This window comes from Drosophila yakuba, chromosome 4 (genome assembly GCF_016746365.2).
Source record: "Drosophila yakuba strain Tai18E2 chromosome 4, Prin_Dyak_Tai18E2_2.1, whole genome shotgun sequence".
Taxonomy (NCBI): domain Eukaryota; kingdom Metazoa; phylum Arthropoda; class Insecta; order Diptera; family Drosophilidae; genus Drosophila; species Drosophila yakuba.
The window spans coordinates 436,843-453,261 of record NC_052531.2 but is presented as its reverse complement, the minus strand read 5'-3'; the positions used below and the strand labels follow the sequence as shown (position 1 = coordinate 453,261).

At 35.2% G+C, this 16,419-nt stretch overlaps 1 protein-coding gene across 4 annotated transcripts; it reads right to left on the bottom strand.

The window, feature by feature from the left end:
- Nucleotides 1-1,975: 1,975 nt before the first annotated feature.
- Nucleotides 1,976-15,924, bottom strand: LOC6523722 (host cell factor). Of its 4 annotated transcripts, none has more exons than XM_015191330.3 (13): nucleotides 15,909-15,924; nucleotides 14,864-15,275; nucleotides 13,541-13,850; nucleotides 13,271-13,482; nucleotides 13,026-13,214; nucleotides 12,527-12,678; nucleotides 11,242-12,312; nucleotides 7,515-8,615; nucleotides 4,483-4,720; nucleotides 4,261-4,415; nucleotides 3,856-4,122; nucleotides 2,725-3,088; nucleotides 1,976-2,648 (listed from the first exon to the last, which is right to left on the bottom strand). In XM_015191330.3, exons 2-13 carry the CDS (start codon nucleotides 15,177-15,179, stop codon nucleotides 2,506-2,508), a joined length of 4,518 nt encoding a protein of 1,505 aa, XP_015046816.1. In that variant the 5' UTR covers nucleotides 15,180-15,275; nucleotides 15,909-15,924; the 3' UTR covers nucleotides 1,976-2,505. The 4 variants fall into 4 exon arrangements, with proteins under 4 accessions (XP_015046816.1, XP_015046815.1, XP_002099597.1 ...); XM_015191329.3 differs by lacking the exon at nucleotides 15,909-15,924 and adding an exon at nucleotides 15,666-15,881; XM_002099561.4 differs by lacking the exon at nucleotides 15,909-15,924 and adding an exon at nucleotides 15,666-15,880 and having other exon boundaries at nucleotides 12,533-12,678.
- Between the last annotated feature and the right edge of the window lie 495 nt (nucleotides 15,925-16,419).

Below are 16,419 nucleotides of genomic sequence, written 5' to 3'. Positions count from 1 at the left end.
AATAGCGCAGTTTTACTTATATTCGTCAAAAAGTATTTAACAGTTACAAGGAAGCGTATAAGGATATTCTTTATAAGCATTACTAATGATCGATTTGTCCATCCGTGTATATCAGCGAGAACTCGGGAACAGCCGCTCGGTGTGGTAGTGACTAATCTAGAAAACAATCGTTATTAAAAACGTTAATATAGAAAATAACTACGAATTATCTCAATACATTACATCCGTGGAAAAAATGTGCCTATTCAGACTAATTTAAGTTAATCAATTACCAACATAAATCGAAAATAACTGTTAACTGTTTCTTTTCTTACATTCCGCTTTTAAGAACATCCGAAAAAATTATGCATACCCTCTGAGCAGCAGTCTTTTCTTTTTGTTTCTGTTGAGCGCTTTACGTTGACCTGTTCGTTAGATCCTCTGATCGGAAAAGTCAACGCTAATAGTCTTTACAGTAAATTGTTTCCTTTTCGGTGCATAAGCGGTACGTTGAGAAACATTGTTGTTGTTTTTTTAGCGTAACTTATATATTTATTAAAACGTCAATCAACCAAATTAGTAGCTATATTCCTTTGTGTAAAAGAAAATGGAGTACACATAAACAGAAAAAAGGAAAACAATTTTTTTAACACTTAACAACCTCTAACAACGCCTAATTGTCCACAGATCGAGTAAAGTCACCAAATCTTTATTTTCGAACTTTTTCGCTTGCCCAAGACGTTCCTTGTTTTCCAAGTCAAAATTTCCACTTTAGAACCGCGCAAACCACTCACATATTAAACGTATACTTCACTAAAATACGATAACTTTCCGCGGCTCTTTTCCTCATTTTAAAATAATAAAGTAATACTCCCCGCAAAAACGATTTTTCCGGCACAAACTTTGACATGTATGATACTGCACAACAATTGCTATGGACACAATAACGAAACCGGAAAAAACGGTCAGTGTTGAAATTTCTCTTTTTTCTATTTTCTCTTCCACTAGCTGAGTAACAGGTATCAGATAGTCGGGGAACGACTATAGCGTTCTCTTTTTTTCACTTTAAAGCGTTTACAGCTAACAACACAATTTTCTTGTTATCAAAACAATAAATTACACATTTAAATCTATAATCATATTCGTTCCAATCACTGCATTAAAAACCAAGAGATAACGCTTTAGTCGAGTTCCCCGACTATTTTATACCCGTTACTCAGGTAGTTAAAGTGCGAAAGAGAAATTTCAACACTGACAGTTTTTGGCGGTTTGTGGTCGTTGGAGTGGGCGTGGCTAAAAGTGTTTTGCAAATCAATAGAAATTTACAAGACTTTATTAGTCTTTTTTAAAATAAAAAAGTATCAAAATTTTTTTTAAGTGTGTGGGCGTGGTAATGATGGGCGGTTTGTGGGCGTGGCAACATGAATTGACGCGTTGCGTCTATGTCTCTGTAATCTGCATGCTAAATCTCGACGTTCATACAGACAAAGAGACGGACGACATAGCCAGTTCGAATCTGATATTGATTTTGATCAAGAATATATATACTTTGTATGGGCGGAAGCGCTTCTTTTTTTGTGTTACATACTTTTCAACGAATCTAGTTACTCTACAAGTACGGGTATAATAACCCAAGAAAGCTATCAAGTCTTGAAGCTCAAAAACAACAAGCCAGACAATATTAATATTGACGACGCAAACCAAAAAAGTGTTAAAAATCATTTAAAAATATTTAAAAATTGACATTTTAAATATTAGCTATTAGTGCGCTCAAATAATGTGCAACCAAAACATAAAAATGTAATTTTATTTTGGTTCCATATATTCCATATGATAATTAAAAAGTAGTAGTTACTGAGTTTTATTTTGAAGTAGGTGGTAGCCATCACTATAAGCTTTATTTTTAGCTTCTACTTTAAAGCATACTAATACTGTAACTAAAAAACGATTCAAATTCCAAATAGTCTCCGTATATCCATCTGTTCAAACGTCTAGATCTGTTGAAATTCTCTCTAGTTTTTATTTCAAAAGTATTATTATTCGATATAATTACATTTTTTTTAAACTAATTTTTATTTTACCGAAGTTTAGCATTTACACTAGAGTGGTATTTTTGAAAATGGGAGTCGTAGAGTTCAACATAAGGAAAATATTATATATTATTTATTTACCAGTAAACAATCGCGTTTTTTACATGGTAAATATATCATATTTTACACTGCTACAACTTAATTATAAAATGTTCAGTTTGATGCAAAATTTGCAAAAAATTGTCAATATCAATTTAATATTTTCAGCATTTAAGCAAACTAAACTGGCTTAATGTACATGCATCATACATACTTAGTAGTCTCTTATAAAACAGCATTATTCGCAATTAATAATATTCAAGTATCGTTTTAATCATTTTGAATTCAGCGTAGAGTCTATTGGAAGCTGTAATAACGTCAAAGCTAATAACAAGCTTTACATTTAAGCCATAATTTCTCTGCGTATATTTGAGTGAATATGCTACTAATCGGTATGTCAATCATGCAATCCGTTGCGGCCACGCTTGTGTGGTGAACAGAAGGTGTTTGCTATGTTGCTGCTCCCAATAGTTGTTTTTTCTTGTCCACGCTTTAGATTTGGCGTAACTGTGGGAGCTTGCTGTTTCGTTGCCGCGGGATCTGTAAAAAAACATTTCAAAAATCAATAACTTAAAACTTAACAATCAAATCTAATTAAATTTAATCAAAACCCTACCCTGCAGCCATCTAACTTGAGTGGCAGGTCCGTAGCCCTTTTGATTCCGAGCAGCAATCCGGAATATAATTGCTGGTTTATTTGAGCAATCCACATGTGCATTGGATAGGGAAGCGTTCGGCACTGTGCATTGATTTGCCGCACCGACATAAACCCGCACAAAAGCCAATTGCGGAGTGGACAACGCCTTATCCTTGGCAGTCGGCTTAACTGCAAGGTATACTGAATATTCAATTATCTCCTTAGTTTTTTGAGCAGGTGGTGGTTCCCACGTCAAGTGAGCGCCCTCCTTGACATCCTTTGAAATTTTAATAGCTGAGGGGGCACCCGGAAAGCCCGGTAAACAGGTTTTAAAACTGGATATCTGAAGATACGGAAACATATGCAATATATAGGAAATTTAGTACATTTGTATACTCGTATAGTAATGCTGTCGACCCTATGCAATGCTATATATATATTTTTTAAATCAGGATCACTACACGACTCGATCTAGCTATGTCCGTCCGTATGAAAGTCAAGATCTTAGGAACCATAAATGGCAGAAAATGGAAGTTGGGCATGCAGATTCCAGAGGCATAGACGCAGTCTAAGTTTGTTCTGATGTTGCCAAGTTCTCTATAACGAGCACAAACCGCCCAAAGCTACCCACGCCCAAACTTTTAAAAAATGTATACTTTTTTATTTTACTTTTTTCTGTATGCCTTAAATTGGCATACCCCACTCTTGTTGGCTTGCCAATTTTTCGACTATAACAATTTAGATAATTTAGATAATAAAATTAAAGAAATCGAATAATAATGGGCATGACATCATGTTGATAGATGTAAACGTTGGAAAGGGTGTCAATCTTTTGTTTGCTTACTGGATTCTTAGTCCTAACTTTTATGCTCTTATAGTTTCCATAATTCATGCGGACAGACAGACCTGGCCAGACGGAATCGCCTAGTGATCTTGATCAAGAATATATTTGCTTATATGGTAGAAAAGTTCTCTTCACGTACTTTTTTACGTACTTTTAAATTATTTTAAAACACTACCACGAATGTATATGACTATTAAATTCATAAAGCAACATATACTTTTTTTATATGTTTTAAATATCTTGAATAAAATAAAATAATTACAAACCTCTCCCCATTCTCCTCGTCCACAAGAATTAATAGCACTGAGTCGAAAACGATAAGCCGTTCCAGGATCCAAATTGGTGCGTGGAAACTTGCTAAAATCTGGAAGATTATCCACATCTATTCCGTCAAGAAGGGAGTCACTAAAACAATTCGAATCAACATAGCTGGTGACTGTGTGCGAAAGGTCCTTAAACACACCTACAGTGTGCCATTTTTGGTTCTCGTTTTGGGCGGTGTTTGGAACTACGACCGCTAATGTGGATTGAACCTGTAAAATATAAATTCATAATCCATATTTTGCAAAACTGCAATTTTTAAAATGTAATATAATGAAACAATTTTTTTATATACAAAGAAAAAAAGCTTTGCTTCTAATGATAGGTAGGTAATATATAGTTTGACATACTTTTTTTTGTTGAATCTCAGCAATGTTGCTACTTTTGCTATTTGTTTCGCTGTCCGGTCGTTCTATGAATTCTTTGAAAGCCAATGCTGTGGCGTCTGATGTTGCAGCTTGCAGCAATGCCGCGGAAGCAAGAGCCTCTAATTGTGAACCATCGACTATATAAATGTATAATATATTTAAAACTTTTTTAACTTATAAAACGTTTTCCAAAAATAAACAAACCATTTTGGAATTGGCGTATATTTTGTGACGGTGAAGATTCTTGCCGCTGTTTAAACTTTTTATTTTCATCTTGATTTTGTTTCGAACTACCTTTAGAACATCCAGTATGGTCTTTGCTTATTTCCGTAGTTTCCAACACTACAGCCTCAGCAGACTTAATTGTGGTTAGGATAGTGGCCGCCTCCGTCTCCGAAGTTGTCGGCTGATGACAATCATCGGTAGGTGGTGTCTTTTTACCCTATATAAAATGTATATTTAAGTGAGTAAAAAACAAAATTTTTCAAGGTTAACGACGATATGCCGATAATGTAACAAGTGTCTATATAGAAAATGTGGAGCTAATAAGCCTTTTTATTAGCCTTTTTGCAAAATGAAAGACGATTTTTATGGTAGCGAATTTAAGCGAATTAATTTATTTTTCTTTGATAAATTTGGCGGCGATGTGCTTGCTTGGGGTACGATTGAATTGAATGCAATGCGACTTTATTGCAAGGCGAACAGTATAACGCTAAGCCAAAGGTGTAGGTGCGAGATTATTAAAAAATATAGAGCGCGAGAGGGAAGGGCTTAGATGCTCATTCAGTTGATCTGCATAGATAACAAAGATAATGCTGTTGACATGTGTCTCCAAAGTTGGCAAGTTTACAAATAACAAATTTAGGAATTTCTGGCAGCTGCGAGACCCAACAATATATATACTTCATACAATCAAAAACTTTTCCATACGACAGGTATAACAGACTGTATAACAGTCCATATTATATAACTGACGCATATAAAACTAATTTCTTCCTGCCGCACATGTGCTGACGTGTCAAAAACATGTTGGCCAAAATTGCAAGAAATATAGGCAAATCGATCGAACGATAAATAAAAGCGGTCTCAGTACCAGAAAGTGCGGAAACTGTGCCAAAAATTGTGAGAAAAAATTATAAAGAATCAACTTAATCCGAAGAAATCCCAAGGATGTGATATAATAATAAGCTTAAATATGCTCTATTTTTCTGCTCTTTAACGCTATCACAAAACTCGGGTACTTTTCAAAGGAATTAAAAAAATCGATCATAGAAATGATAACAAAGGCAGGAAAGGACCATTTAGTTTCTTTATCGTAAAGACCTATAAGACTATTCTCCTGTTTTTCGAATCTATAATGTCTGATGACCAGAATCAGAAATTATAAATCTAACCAATTTAACCGCCCCCAGGTTGTATCTCCTTTGCACTCCTATTAGCTGATTAACGGGAATCTAATAGTCGAGAAATTTGTACTTTCAATACTTTTTTTTTTGTTTGGAAATTCATTTTAAAAAATAAGCTAAATACAAATGTTTGTACGGTTTAGTTAGTCTCTTGGACTTTAGAGTATACTATTTTCGTTGAAAAGTATTTATCAGCTAAATACAGCATTTCCGAATATAGAATATAATTCAATTAATAAGTCTACCCAGCCTACCATAGTAGGCTGTAATATTATTAAATTAAGTCCATATGGTTCTTTGTAAGCCCTAACCCTTAAAATGCACGTGTATAAATTTGTCAGCTGTCGTTTCATTAGTTTGTGTATTATAGCATTTAGACTGAAGCTAGCTACTTTTGTTATTGTAAAGAAAATAAATAAACAAGAATCTTACGTATTGATAAAATACTGCTTTTTGAAGGGAAAAATACAGTTGATGCAAAAACTTGGCTTGATAATACGTTTTCGGACGCTGCCGCGCAAGCTGACTTTTCAGAAGCGGTTCAGAAGATTGACAACCAAACAACTGTCACCTCGATACTTTTTAATACTACTTTATATTACTTTTTATACCCGTTACTCGTTGAGTAAAAGGGTATACTAGATTCGTTGAAAAGTATGTAACAGGCAGAAGGAAGCGTTCCCGACCATATAAAGTATATATATTCTTGATCAGGATCAATTGCCGAGTCGATCTGGCCATGTCCGTCTGTCCATCTGTCTGTCCATCTGTCTGTCCGTCTGTCTGTCCGTCTGTATGAACGCTGAGATCTCAGGAACTACAAAAGCTAGAAAGTTGAGATTCGGCATACAGACTCCAGAGACATAGACGCAGCGCAAGATTCATGTTGCCCACTCTAACGCCCACAAACTGCCCAAAAATGGCACGCCCACACTTTTGGAAAATGTTTTGATATTTTTTCATTTTTGTATTAGTCTGTAAATTTCTATCGATTTGCCAAAAACAACTTTTGGCCACGCCCACTCTAACGCTCACAAACCGCCCAAAGCTGCCACGCCCACACTTTTGAAAAATGTTCTAAAATTTTTTCACGTTGCGTAACGGGTATCAGATAGTCGGGGAACTCGACTATCGCGTTCTCTCTTGTTTTTATATTACTTTTTGTCTTGCCAATTTCAGTCACGCCCACACTTTTAAAATATGTTTTAAATTAATAATATTTGTCCTTACATTTGATCTATAACAGAAACGTTAAAATTTCTGCGTAGCACTGATATATGGTATTAAAGGAAATCGACTATAGCGTTTTCTCTTGTTTTAAAACGGCTTCAAATAATTTACTGTTGGTACGTAACAATACAATACGTAAAACGACATTATTACATCGATGGGATGATTAGCTAAATTACGATCAGACATTTTATTTTGAGAAATAGGTACCTTAAAATGGAAACCTTTTCTTTTTGTCACTTTTTTTAAATACACAGATATAATCTAGGATATGTCTTACAATACGCTATCAGAATATATATCTATTTATTTATATTATCAAAACAGTAATGAGTGATTATGATACATACACAAACATACTGTATATATGCATAATCCTGTAAGAATTAAACATTTCATTGTTTGCCCTTCTTTATTACAAACAATCATATAATTGATTAAAAATATTCATTAAATTAAGCATGCCCATGTTTACAATAAATGTACATAGCAAGCATAAGTAAATGAATATAAGAAAGCGGAAAAAATTACAATATTTCCAAGTTTGTGCAAACAAACTAGCAATGAATAATTTTGAGTTAAGTATGCATATGGACGTACCTTAGATTCCACATCACCGTTTTCCTTTTCCGATATCTTAAGCGATTCTATTGTATCACCACTTACGATTGCAGTTCTGTTAACATCAGTTGAGCTGCTCACACCGGAGACATCTTCAATAATATCAACCGGCTGTTCCGCTACTGTAGGGTATTGAGCTCTCGATGGCCCTGTCTCCTCACCTCCGATACATAGGGAACCAGAGGCAGATGAACACGTGGCGTTTTCACCATTATCATCATTCTCCTCTGATCCAGGCTGAGCTTCAGTTTCGGAAACCTTTAGCAGATCGCCAGCTCCATCCAACTGCTCTATAATATCATCCATTGGATCGGTATCTTTCGAAGTTTCGACTGAATGATTATTAGTTTCCGTTACTGATTGTGCTTGTTGTATAAATTTTGCATTAACACTTTTAGTAGCTAAAGTGACGGCTCGTGGGCTACCTCCGGCATTGAAAACAAAGCTTTTTCTGGCACTCAACGCCGTTGTAGTAGAAGGAGAATTATTCGAGCTTGTTCCTGATACTACCATAAGTTTATTTGAGACGTTTCCAGAAGCCGCCATACTTGCATTAGTGCTCATAACAGTAACAGCTTTGCCTCCTATATACAATGCCGTTTTTTGGTGAATGGGAGTGTTACTTTGTTTTTGCCCAAAAGCCATTGAAGATGATGCTTGTACCGATGATATATTTCGCACCATCTTAACTCCACTTTGGTTGGATATTAAAGTTTTTTGTCCACTTAATGCCTGCAGCGGGCTTGGCGTGGTCGACGTTGAGCTTACTATACTTACAATATTTGTCCCTGATGCAGAGCCACCAGCACTTGTCATAACCGTGCTAGCTGGAACGGATCGCACGCTGCCTCCAGTGGTTACAATAATGATCTGTTGGTTTCCCAATGGCGTACCTTGTTTGTTAGTTATGACAAATGCTGGTTTTCCACCCATAACGTTTGGCGTTACCTTGCCCATCTGTAAGATGTTTGAATTCTTCATAATTAATTTACCACTGGCCATCGTATGTGGCGATACAAGTTTTAGAACGTTTCCAGACACAATGGGTTTTTGAAGTTGATTTCCGGGCAAAGTCGATCCCTGGAAAATAAGAAATGTAAACACGGTTAATGAAACTTTTTTCTAAATTATTCCTGGTTGTTTTGTAGTCATTCAGACCGCACTACACAATGAAATCACAAAGAAACATTATAGACATTATTATGAATGCTGAATTTTATTGCAGCAAAAAATAGTATGTAGGTAAGTAGGTAACAGGCAGAAAGAAGCGTTTCCGACCATATAAAGTATATAAATTATTGATCAGGAATAGCCGAGTCGATTTAGACATGTCCGTCCGTATAAACGTCGGGATCTCAGGAATTATAAAAGCTAGTTCAGATTCAGCATGCAGACTCCAGAGACATAGACGTAGTGCAAGTTTGTTAACCCATGATGCTAGGCCCACCCTAACGTCCACAAACCGCCCAGTACTGCCACTTTTACAAAATATTTTGATATTTTTTCACATTTTTGTTAGTCTTGTAAATTTCTCTTGATTTGTCATGCCCACTCCTTCGCACTTTCACTAGCTGAGTAACGGCCATCAGATTGTCGGGGAACTCGACTACCTATTTCTATCAATATGCCCGAAAATGTCAAAATTTTATTGTTCGCTATTAATGTACTCAGATAAATTATTGGAATGGTTTCAGCTCTGTTGCCATATACGATGTTTTTTTGTATGTTGCACATTGCACTTTGGTAATTTTATATATTTAACGGTTTTGCCTACATCTAATATCGGCAACGATTGTTGCTATAACTTTTTTTTCTTATTTAGACAAGAAGTAGCTAAATAATGAACATATTGTTAGTGTGAGGAGCACTGTTTAAGGGTTATTCTCCTTTGCGATACACGTGGTATACCGACGATACCGATTGAGAATCAGTTAAAATAAAAGAGAATAATAATAATATTATAATAATAATAATAATAATAATAATAGTTATGGAATAAATAGAATATACTTGACAATACAATACATACTTGACTTTGACTGAACTTAATACTACGTTTTTGTAATTAAAACACAATACGAGCTTGCCAGAACCGGAGAAAAATGAAAAAAAAAAGTTGTGAACATCAGATCCTTGAAGGAGAGCTAGGACCACTTGTTATTATTGACAGAATTTGTAATGAATGAAGGCATTTCATCAAATTCTTCATACATGCACAATAGGAACGACCACTTTGCTTCAAATACCGAAAGAAATCTTAATACTCATTTAGAGTTTTATTATCGCTGATTCACTGAACCTCAGAAAGAACAAAGATATTTGGAGGCAATGGGGGAAATTTAAAACTCGACATTTTAACATATGGGCAATTCTCCAGAAAGTACAACCGCCGCCAAAAATTTCAAAGTCTATAAAAATGGGTTTTTTCACTTTTATGGATAAAAAATAAAGTAAATTTAAGTAATATAAGCATTTTTGACATTTAATAACACATTTTTGACATTTAATAACACATTTTGAAAAGTTCAAAAGTTCTGTTTAATACATTAATAGGGTACGTTTTGATTTGATTCTTCTTATTAAAGATCCCTATTTTGCATCTAGGTATATAGTTAAAGAATATTTAAAAAATAAGAAAGAAACGATGCGATAGGTAGTTACGGTAAATTTCTCGTGGGCTTATCAGTTTCTATAAAACTCGCGTGAGACATCGAAAAAGAACATCTTGTGTCCAAACATATATTGGGACATCATATTTAATGAAATATATTTTTGTTAAATATACGCAAATCGTAGTTTTTTAAAAAAAATTTAAAATGAGTTGCGTGCCACATGGTAAGTAAACATTTTTTTATTTTTTTTTCGTTAAACTTTTATTTAATTTAGATGAATTAAGGCAAATTTAATTGCAAACGTTGGAAAGAAAAAATTGAAATGCAGAAATTAAAGAACATTGAAAGAATGCGAAAGGCCAGAATTACGTGTAAAACATAAATGGAATTAAAATTTATTTTATATCATCTGCACAAATTGATAATATGTCACTGTCTTATAAGTAAGATGAAAAACCCTTGTACTACGAGTGATATACTAAAGACGACAGTCCGTTGTAACGAAGCGCCTTTGCACGAAAATTAAACTGGAACTGATGGGTCTCGTGGATCGTACCATCCAATACAAAAAATGGAACAAATTTTTTATTTAGTTTTACCAGCTAAAATAGTAAAACTACCTCAGATCATAGCAATCAAACCCCGCATTAAAGAAGACGTAGTATATATTTGATAAGTATTAACAGGATATAGCCATGCCCGTCTGTTATCACTCTCTCTCTCTCTCTCTCTCTCTCTCTGTCCATACGTTGTTTATAGAAATAATCGGAAAAAAACTAACGACAATTTACTTTCGTTTGCTGAATCGATATCGGTATAAAAGAATAATGTTTAAATTTCTCTCTCGCACTCCTACTAGATGAGTAAGGGTATCTGATAGTCAAGGAACTCGAATATAGCGTTCTCTCTTGTTTTATTTTGTGGTCATACCTGATCTCAATCAGACCAACTTGTCGGTAAGCTTTTATAAACACGGATTCAGGTAACATTAATTGTAGTTACGTGTATCTTACTTGATTGAACAGTATTTATATAATTTATAAATTGTATATATATGTAGTTTCGACTTTGTTTACGATTCTCATCGTGCTTACCTGAACTTGGGTGGTACCAGACGCCAACTGTGGGTTTGTAATTGAAATGCCATGTGTGGGCGTTCCTTTTGAAGCAGTAAAGTTGACCTTTGGAAGAGTTTGAACAGTCATTCCACCACTGGTCTTAACAAATTGGAGCTGAACATTTGGAGCAAGTGTGAGCGGCTTTTGAATGAAGTACTGTTTTCCACCAATGGAGGTTGTGGCCGATAATGCAGACTGAGATTGCACGGCGACGCTTGGAAGAGCTGTTTTTAATACATTGACAGAGCTGCTTCGGCAGTTGCTGCCACTCGCTTGAGAAGAAGATAGGCGTAGTGATTGCGATGCAGATACGCTTGGGACAATACGCAAAGCATTACTAGAGGAGCTAAGAACAACGTTTGCCGACGTCGTACTTGGCACTCGCACAGATAAAGTGTCAGCCGTGCTGGTAGCAATTGATACCGTAGCAGTAGTGGACGTTCTAACAGCGGTAACAGCTGGCCGAAACTGTTGCAATATACTATTAATGGCGCCACTTGTGGACGCTGTGTTGTTACCTGTTACTACGGCTGTACTACTGATTACAGATATTTGAGGCTGTACTGAAGCGACCGATGTTGATAGGTTAAAGGTAGTTCCATCCCTTGATGAAAGCGTCTTCTTAACAGTACGTGACGTTGGCGATGAAGGTGGCGAAATTGGTTGCAACAAGTCATTTACAGATGATTGAACATTTGATTCTGGTTGGCACCCAGTCAGTTGCAAAGATTCCTTTTCTAGTTTTAAGATTGCAGATGTCGCTTCGACTCCAAGAGCCAAAGCACTCCCAGAGCTGTTTGTTGAAACATTTATTCCAGAAGTTTCAGCAGATGTCGTGGTTCCCTGTTGAACAATATTGTTGCTTGACGGTTTCGAGCTTGTAGTTAGTGGCTGCTCAATTTTTTGGATTTGCAAAACGTAGGCGCCTGCAAAAGTTGTCGCCGTCCACGAGAGCTCCAAGGCGTGAGTAGAAGCGCGGACTAGCGCGACTTTTACTGCATACAGGGGCTTGGAGACTTCTAAGTACCACAGGTCTTTGCAGCAAACCTGTAAAGGTAATATTTTTGTATATACGTACGTAAAAAACGCATACAGGTTATGTGAAAGATATAAGTTAAAAATAAAGACAAACTTTAAAGCTATTTCCAAGTTAGAAATGGAAAAACACAAAAGTTCAATCTACGACACTATTTTGGCAAATATTCGGAAATCTTTAATGTAATAATAGGTAAAAAGTTTGTTCAGAAATAAAGTGTCTCACCCTAACCTGGTTGTTCCACGCTTTGCGGTAGCCATCACGACCTGACCACACATATAGACGACTTTGAATACCAACTGCACAGTGGCCAGCACGAGCACGCGGAACATTTTCCTCTACAGTGTCTAATGTCACATTGTCCCATGTCATTGTTTCTGAAATTAATCATTTAGATTGGTTAGTTTAGTTTAAAATATTTATTTTTTAAGAAATCTGCATACACTTCGATACAGGTGTCTGATTTGTCGCCAGAAAGACTCCTCACTATGAACACTTACAATAATTAAGTAAAACAGTGCTAAATCGGCCTTGCTCTGGCACATAATTTAGTTTACACTTACGATACCAAATTAAATGTCCGTTATTTTTCCGACCATAATTTAGGGAAGCATAGCTACATACTTCGAATTAAAAGCAAAAACTTTATCGCTAAATCTTGGATAAATATCAAAATTGTATACCTTTTGTAATTAAATGGTTATGGTATAACAAATATATTTACCTAAGTCAAGGACTGCAAGAGTGTTTGTACATTTCCATTCACGCTCTGTTGTCGATTTTGAATCATTAATTACCAAGGGAACCCAACCACCAAACACATACATTTTGTTGCCAATCATTGTAGAACTGTGCAACGAGCGCGGTAACGGCGCCTCCCCTGAAGTTCTCGGCTTCGACCACGTCATCGAGTCTTTAAATAATGTATAAACATATTAAAAAACCTCATAAAAAATCTCATTGTCTTACCTGTTTCTAACAACCATAAATCTCCCAAGCGGCAACCACTCATTCCACCATAAATCAAAAGATTTAAATTCCCGTTGCTTTTAGTAGCAAACGAAATGCCTGTGTGTGACTCTCGTGGTGGAGGACTATCCCCATATGTTTTAGGTACTATCCACTTTCCGTTATGACTGTGAACTCCTCGAGTATCCAGTATGTACAAGTCGTTTAAGTATCTAGATAACATATTAAAAATGCATGACTTAATCCTTCTTTGGAAAACATATTACTTACTTTGGAATATTATTTTTTGGGTCGTCTGATTCATTTGCTAGTCCGCCAAAAAGAAATATTTTTTCACCAACCATTGTAAAACTGTGACCTAAGCGAGGGCACGGTGACATCCCACTGTCCGGTGACTCTGGGTACATTTTTCTCCATTCCCATTTAGTTGCCTGTAGCTCATAGAGCTCGTTTGAATATTTTCCGTATTCGATCATTCCCCCAAAAACAAACATGCGAGTACCCTCCACAACAAATCCATAGGCAGCGCATCCGTTCGGTACATCTCCTTTTAGCACTGGGACGTACCACTGATTAGTAACTTCAATTAAATAAGAAAAATATATGAACAAATACGTCCAAATAGATAACTTTAAGTTTAAAATGCACAAGTTATTTGATTTCTTAAGAATTAGGGGCTAATTAAATAGCTGAAAGGACAGGCCGTTATGGTCAGGGCTCCTATACTAAGATTATATATACATGTTTGGGGTGGAAAACCTGCAACACACATTTTTAGTATGCCCGGTTGTGTCAGCCACCATTTTTTGCTAGATTGATTGAACAATTAGACTTCTACCTGGGTAATGTGTAACTCGTAGAATAAAAAAGTATACTAAATTCGTTAAAAGGTACTCAACAGGTAGAATGAAGCATTTCCAACCCTAATAAGTAAATATATTCTTAATCAAGATCAATAGGCGAGTCGATTTGGCCATATCCATCCGTAAGAACGTCGAGATTAGAAATGCAGATTTCAGAGACAGTTAATGTTGACTCCCACAAAACGCTTAAAACTGCCACGCCTACAATGCCAAATTATATCGGTATGCCAATTTTTTTCGCCATGCCCACAAAAAGCTCAAAACTTCCACGCCCAAATTTGTATTACCCATTTAAATTATATAAGATTTCTGTTACATTTTTCGTATCAGTCTAACATGCTTTCGCCTATTTTTTCTATGTTAAAGGTTTGTTATTTCGATATATTATAACGAAAAAACCAAATATAAAGAATTTTTTTTAGCAAATTAAGGTGGATGTTCAATATAAAAGTGAAGGTAGAGCTTTTATATAGAAATGTTATAAATTTTAAATTATTTATTTTTCCTTAAATTCTTTACTCTTTACACTAAAAAAAGTGTTATATTTCTTTAAAACCTTTTAAAAAATCATTTAACTCTTACCTAAATGTATGTTTTTATTAAGATTTCACACATGCAATCCTTACAATGCATACTCTGTTGATATACTGTTCAAATTTTAAGAACTTCGGTTAACCGAATTCGATTCTGCATACATATAACCAGACAGCCTTAGTCCTAATTTATTTACCAGTATTATAGACGTGCAATTCGTCAACAATTCCTTCGTTTCCGCCGCCAAAGACGACCATGAGCTCTTTGATATTTATCGCACGGTGTCCATGTCTCGGGCGGGGCTGCGGACCGGTTGGGTTAAGAACGCGCTTCCATCGAAACCCGGTTAAATTGCTGTCCATTTGGTGTTCATCAGGGACATCTATATCCATAGAAACTCGATTAGCAAAGCTATTATTTTCGGCTTGAAGAATATGCTCCGAATTTAGATCAGATGCTGATATTCGTTCTCCTGAAGGAAAAGATGGACCCACAAAGTCTGAGCCTTCCATATTATGGCCAGAAATGTATCGTTTTGAAAATATTTATAACTGGATTATTCTATACAGTTACAAGTTAGGTCTGCATTTCCTTTCACGGAAGTTCATCTGCGAAATTACAAATTTAAAATTATTAGACCTTTAAAAACACACATTTAGTTCTGAGCATTTAGAATTCGGAAAGTATCCGGGCAAAATTTTAAACCCCACAACTATTACTTGTACAGTTCAACTGCTTGTCCTCAAAATACAGTTTGAATTAAGAAGTCAAGTAATAGATCGTATACTTTTTACTCGATATAGATCGAGTATATAAAATTTAACTATACTCGTCTAAAAAAGGTTTGCACACTACTCTAATAGGAAAACAAGCTGGTACAAATGTATGCTAACATCTGAAAGAGTATGAATATACCAACTGGTTGGGTACTTTTGCTTTTTTCTTTAATTTCAAAATACTAAATACACCAAAGACATGAAATACTCTATATACTTAACAATTTGTTTTTGCCTGGCAATGCTGGAAGAAGACGCTTCCCTATGTTTGATTAGGTCTACGCGCAATCTTTAACATATGAACCAATTTATCTTGGAATATTTTTGATAGTTGCGTAATTATTCATATGAAGTACATATTTAAATGCTGTACACCAAATTTTTAATTAAATGTTCAAACCAGAAATATATTTAAGAATTAACAAAATTTAATGCCGAACAGAGCCCTGCACTACACGCACTTACTTATTAGAGGTGAAATATATCCAGTAAAATATCGATACATCGATTGCACTAAAACTAAAATCAGTGTATACCCACTTATTTTAAAGTAACATAAAAAATGGAAAATTAAAATTAACCCTAATAAAACGAATGCTATATTTTTTACAAAAAGAAGGAAACCTCGTTATCTTCCTGATAGACAGTTGCGAATACTAGACTCTCCAATACAATGGGTTGACAACATTCGATATTTGGGTATAATTTTTGATAAAAAACTAACATTTAAATACCACATCAACAACACAATTATGAAAGTTAATAAAATTATTTGCACACTGTACCCTCTAATAAATCGTAAATCTAAATTATCAATATCCAATAAGATCATAATTTTTAAAACAATTTTTAATCCAATATTAATGTATGGGTCACCTGTTTGGGGTAGATGTGCTCAAACTCATATCAAAAAACTTCAAATATGCCAAAACAAGCTGTTAAAATTAATAATGAACTTACCTTATTACACAAACAC